This window comes from Salmo salar, chromosome ssa18 (assembly GCF_905237065.1).
Source record: "Salmo salar chromosome ssa18, Ssal_v3.1, whole genome shotgun sequence".
Taxonomy (NCBI): domain Eukaryota; kingdom Metazoa; phylum Chordata; class Actinopteri; order Salmoniformes; family Salmonidae; genus Salmo; species Salmo salar.
The window spans coordinates 33,634,124-33,640,391 of record NC_059459.1 but is presented as its reverse complement, the minus strand read 5'-3'; the positions used below and the strand labels follow the sequence as shown (position 1 = coordinate 33,640,391).

At 40.1% G+C, this 6,268-nt stretch overlaps 1 protein-coding gene across 1 annotated transcript; it reads left to right on the top strand.

Annotated features, from left to right (window-relative positions):
* The first annotated feature begins 1,918 nt into the window (after positions 1–1,918).
* On the top strand, positions 1,919–5,467 carry LOC106577474 (G-protein coupled receptor 4). The gene is made up of 2 exons (XM_014155483.2): positions 1,919–2,070; positions 2,531–5,467. Exon 2 carries the CDS (start codon positions 2,537–2,539, stop codon positions 3,566–3,568), a length of 1,032 nt encoding a protein of 343 aa, XP_014010958.1. The 5' UTR covers positions 1,919–2,070; positions 2,531–2,536; the 3' UTR covers positions 3,569–5,467.
* The last annotated feature ends 801 nt before the right edge of the window (positions 5,468–6,268 follow it).

Below are 6,268 nucleotides of genomic sequence, written 5' to 3'. Positions count from 1 at the left end.
GATTGTGTGCATGGATGCATCCCAAATGGCACCCTATTCCCTAAATAGTGCACTACTTTTAAGCAGAGCATTATGGACACTAAAGGAATAAGGTGCCATTTGGGATGCATACCATATCTACAGCCAGCTGTGTGAGCCAAACTAGATGATTTCTGCCAAGAAGTGTTTGAACACCTTGTAAGCATTTTAAATCAATGCCCTGAAGAAAATGTAAAAATCCATATTGAATTCCCTCAACACAAGATATGAAGGAATTGAAGATATGAAGTTTACCATCCAGTGGGAAGTGTTTCTTTGATCTTTATACCTTGATAACATGTACCGTTGCCAGATCTCCTCTCAGTTGAACAAGTTGATGATCGTAACATGTGATAGGTGATGATGATGGGGGTGATGGTGGTGGTGGTGATGATGGTGGTGATAATGGTGATGGTGGTGGTGGTGGTGATGATGGTGGTGGTGATGATGGTGGTGATAGTAATGATGATGGTGGTGCTGATGATGGTGGTGATAGTGGTGGTGATGATGATGGTGGTGGTGATGATGGTGATGGTGATGATGGTGATGGTGAAGGTGGTGATAGTGATAGTGATGGTGGTGATAGTGATGGTGGTGATGGTGGTGGTGGTGATGATGGTGGTAGTGATGATTTTGGTGATGGTGGTGGTGATGATGATGGTGGTGGTGATGATTTTGGTGATGGTGGTGATGATGTTGATGATGGTGGTGATGGTGATGATGATGATGGTGGTGGTGGTGATGGTGGTGGTGATGATGATGATGGTAGTGAGGATGATGGTGGTGGTGATGATGATGATGGTAGTGATGATGATGGTGGTGGTGATGATGATGATGATGGTGGTGGTGATGATGATGTGAACAATGATGCTGATTATTTTATCTCGCTGTCTCTCTGTAATGAAAGGTGGAATAATAGACTAATAAAAGCATCACTGGACCCAACAATCACTGAGGAAATAATGTATAATTAACAAACGATTAATTATCTGAATATTACAGGAAGTATACAGAAGCGACTTCTTGTTTCTAACCATATTTCTTTGGGGGATGAGATATACTCCAGCAGCATGTTTCACCTATTGTAACCTCTTGTAGACAGGACTGGAGATATGGAACTCATCTCTCTCTTGTATAGATCATCTGTGTGGATGATACCATGACCTGCCGGGGCCCATGATCCATTGAATGGTACTGTAGCTCAGTAAGGACTTGGTGCTACAGCCACAAAATGTAGGTAAACAGGTAAAAAACAGCAGGTTTATGTATTGGGTATCATTTTTGTTCACAGTTTGATAACAGGCGTATACATACAGGTGTATGATCTAAATCTGATCAGCCTGTTGGAGGAGAACTTGTAGTGTATTTGAGACTTAATAAAAATACTTTTCCATTTAGAAATTTTACTCTTGATTTTCCCTTACGAAAATGTATCAACCCTTACAAAAATGTCCATTAATTATAATCCACATAATAATTCATATTTCCTGTTTCTGCAGGATTATTTTCCTGCTGTAGCAAACTGGCTCAAATTAAGATCCTACATCTGTACAGAAAATAGAGACAGTTGATCCGTTAAAACAAATCTGAGTTGGTCGGAATGATCATATTATAGACAAAAGGTATTAGAAAAACAGCAGAAATACTGAGAACGTCATGGGATATTATTACATGATGTGTTATTCAGTGACAGTGACTTACAGAGACAGATCTGGTTTACACATTTTATATAGTATTTCTCTGTTGACCAGTAATTAACGCCACAGTGACTGGCACATTTTAGCTTCTTATTATCGGCATTCTTAACTTCCTGCTATGGTTAATGTAACGTTTCATTTCATGATTTCATGACTTCTGTTTCACCACCATCAAAATAAATATCTCTATGCTTTCCCAGCACACCATGGCATTACTTCACATCCTGTTCAAACACACACTGTTGGCATATCGTTTGGTAGGAATATACTGACTATTCAACTCACAACTCTCTAATGAGGTTTCCCAATAAGACGCTCTGATTTTGTTGGAAAAGTGCAGCTTACAGGATTTCAGGTATGTTTTGATTAGCTCTGTTATATTAATATTTTGATAACGTAAGAAGACATAGTCAGGGAGAGAATTCACATCAGTGTTTTGAAATTCATGGTCATTTAGTGGTCATTTATATGTTTTTTTACCCTCTCGTTTTAATGATACTTTACACCCACTAGTTTTAATGGTACGTCATACCCACTAGTTTTAATGACACTTGATACCCACTAGTTTTAATGATACTTCATAACGACTAGTTTTAATGATACATTATACCCTCTGGTTTTAATGATACTTTATACCCTCTAGTTTTATTGATACTTTATACCCTCTTAGTGTCAAGTTGAAAGTGTTGATTACAAAAATATAATTTAAAGAGTGAAAGCATCAAGTTACAGGCTCTAAGGGAATGTGTAATGGGGTAAATACTTACTATACAATCTATATCATATGAACTTAACATATCCTCTTGATTCACAAGGACATCATGGACATGACTCCCATCCCCAGCTCTGGTAATAGTAACCTGAATGAAGCCAACACTTGTGGAGTGGACCTCAGCCAAGATGCCATCTACCTTCCTGTAATCTACAGTATCTTCTTCATCATTGGCACTCCCCTCAATTTGATGGCCCTGTTCGGGCTCTATCGTCTGATCAAGTCTGAAAACGTCTTACCGGTGTACGTGATCAACCTGCTCCTTTCGGATCTCCTCCAACTGTTCACTGTACCTCTATGGATTGACTACTATCGCAAGGGTCACAGCTGGCGATTCGGGTCCACTTCCTGCCAGTTATTGGGGGCCAGTTTCTACGTCAGCATTTACACCGGCATTGCCTTCATGTGCATCATTGCTTTGGAGCGCTACTTGGCCATCGCCAAGCCTCTGAGATTCCAAGCATTGAGAAAGCTGAAGTTTGCACGATGGATAGCCCTTAGCATATGGGTCGTGGTAGCCGTGCCTCCATCCATCGCCTTGCATAAAATGCAACCCAGCGACAATCACACCCTGTGCATCGAGAGCTACCCTTCCAAGGAGGGGTTCATCATCTACCGATTGATCACCTTAGCCCTGTCCTTCATCATCCCTCTCGCCTTCATCGTGTTCCTCCACCGGAAGACCCTGAGGTCTTTGTCGGCCATTGGTACCTTGGGAACGGAAGAGAAGCACCGCATCAGGGGGCTTCTCACTCTGCTGGTGGTCATCTTCATCCTGGTCCTCGGCCCCTACCACATCACAGGATGCGTGAAGTACATTGGATTGCTTCTCCACAGGGACGCCTGTGAGTGGGAGAAGGCTGTGTTTTTGCCCTACCAGCTGGTCAGGGGTCTGCTGAGCCTCAACAGTCTGCTGGATCCTGTACTTTATACGTTCCTGAGGAGTGACTTCAGGGCGGCTGTGGGCCATTACCTGCCCTGCCTGAGGAGGATGCAGGAGTCTGTATGGAGGACTGTGAGTCATCAGAGGACCACCACTAAGACCCCTAGTAGTCTTTCAGATCACACTGATTCTATCTAAACCCAAACCAGACATTTGTAACATACCGGTACATGATGTACAGTACCTAGCTAGATACTATCTGCTTTTATTATAATGTAATAACCAGCCTTCGAAGAACCATCACCAGGACCCCTATTATCCTTGAAGACCCCACAGAGAGACCCTGATTCAACCTGTGATAACCATTAATACTGAACATTATTCATAAATGCTGCAGAACAAAGGTTATACTGTGGGAAAGGAAAATCTCTAAGATATACATATATTTCGTATAATTTTTTTTTTTACAAAAACTGTTTGTTTCTCTAAACAGTGCCAGTGGGTTTTGGAAAGTACATTCTTGATTGAGACAGACGTGGTTTGCCTCATATTGCCACAGCCAGGAAGTTGCCAGATTGGGATTTCATGTGACAGGCAGTTGGTCTCGCAGAAGGACTGGTGTCCTCATAATAAATTCATATTTCATCTTTCAAGCACCAAAAAATTACACAAAAAGGAACTTGCCTATAAATACATCTTGTTCCAAATCAATTGGAAGTTGTTTTACAAACTTGTTTTACAACTTTGTTTAAACAAACTTACAAACATATAAGATAAACTGCTAAGGGACTGAACATAGTTTTAATCCTTGGTTGTCCACAATAGTGTATATTTGACACTGGGGAGAAATATAATGTAGTACTTTGATGATTTAGAGTTGCCTCTGGCAACTGAAGGGATGGTTCCACCAGACTGTTCTACCTATTTATAAATAGCATCGTACCCAACTGAAAGGGATGGTTCAACCAGACTGTTCTACCTATTTATAAATAGCATTGTGCCCAACTGAAAGGGATGGTTCAACCAGACTGTTCTACCTATTTATAAATAGCATCGTACCCAACTGAAAGGGATGGTTCAACCAGACTGTTCTACCTATTTATAAATAGCATCGTACCCAACTGAAAGGGATGGTTCAAACAGACTGTTCTACCTATTTATAAATAGCATCGTACCCAACTGAAAGGGATGGTTCAACCAGACTGTTCTACCTATTTATAAATAGCATCGTACCCAACTGAAAGGGATGGTTCAACCAGACTGTTCTACCTATTTATAAATAGCATTGTGCCCAACTGAAAGGGATGGTTCCACCAGACTGTTCTACCTATTTATAAATAGCATCGTACCCAACTGAAAGGGATGGTTCCACCAGACTGTTCTACCTATTTATAAATAGCATTGTGCCCAACTGAAAGGGATGGTTCCACCAGACTGTTCTACCTATTTATAAATAGCATCGTACCCAACTGAAAGGGATGGTTCAACCAGACTGTTCTACCTATTTATAAATAGCATCGTACCCAACTGAAAGGGATGGTTCCACCAGACTGTTCTACCTATTTATAAATAGCATCGTACCCAACTGAAAGGGATGGTTCCACCAGACTGTTCTACCTATTTATAAATAGCATCGTACCCAACTGAAAGGGATGGTTCAACCAGACTGTTCTACCTATTTATAAATAGCATCGTACCCAACTGAAAGGGATGGTTCAACCAGACTGTTCTACCTATTTATAAATAGCATCGTACCCAACTGAAAGGGATGGTTCCACCAGACTGTTCTACCTATTTATAAATAGCATCATACCCAACTGAAAGGGATGGTTCAACCAGACTGTTCTACCTATTTATAAATAGCATTGTGCCCAACTGAGGACCACATGTACACAAGAATTGGAAGTGGTTTTGTAATGTGGGGCAATGTGTTATATTGTATTTCTGTCAGCATTGCAATGCTAAATGTAAATCAAGCTATATCATAAACCTATGTACCATTTGATTTAAAACATTTAATTTAAAACATAACTGTACATATCATGACACCTTTCAGATTCAGTTGATTAAAAGAGTTTCATGTTTGCATAAAAGTGATATAGATTTTATCCCATATGTTACTATAGCCTATAGGGGGGCAAAACTAATGAAATCTATAGTGAGTTCCTAATGTTTCCATCTGTGCTGCAACACTGAAGGTGCTAAAGATGATGCCGTTGACATAGTACCACGTAACACTTGACAATATGTGCATTGTATGTCCAATTTATCTGCCCACAGAGACTAATTGTATGTCCAATTTATCTGCCCACAGAGACTAATTGTATGTCCAATTTATCTGCCCACAGAGACTAATTGTATGTCCAATTTATCTACCCACAGAGACTAATTGTATGTCCAATTTATCTGCCCACAGAGACTAATTGTATGTCCAATTTATCTGCCCACAGAGACTAATTGCATAATTCTAGCTCTATGGTTGAGGCAGTCATTCCACACTGCACTAAATTGAAAGGAGAGGGACTCCTGTAAAATTGCTCTTGATTCATAGAACCGCCAAATCAATAAAAGTGTATTTTATCTAATTACACATTATAGCGAAGATATATATATATATATATATATATATATATATATATTTTTTTTTTATCAACGCCTTGTCTCTGTGAATGAGCCAAGCATTATTGCACTGATTCAGATTGATACCAGTTAATTGTTGTACAATGCATTAAAGAGCGCTTTAATTATAGACAGCAGACTCTGTCTTCTCTCTGCTGTCACTCTTATCCTGCTCTGTCATTTGTTCATTAGGCCCTGCAGACCTGATTAGTCAATGGATGCATTGTAATAACCCTGGCTCTTAAAGAGGGGTAGCTCCAACTCAATGCAGTCAGGCTC

Excerpts from the sequence above, each read along its gene's own strand:
- LOC106577474 (XM_014155483.2), top strand. The coding sequence starts at position 2,537 with ATGGACATGACTCCCATCCCCAGCTCTGGTAATAGTAACCTGAATGAA.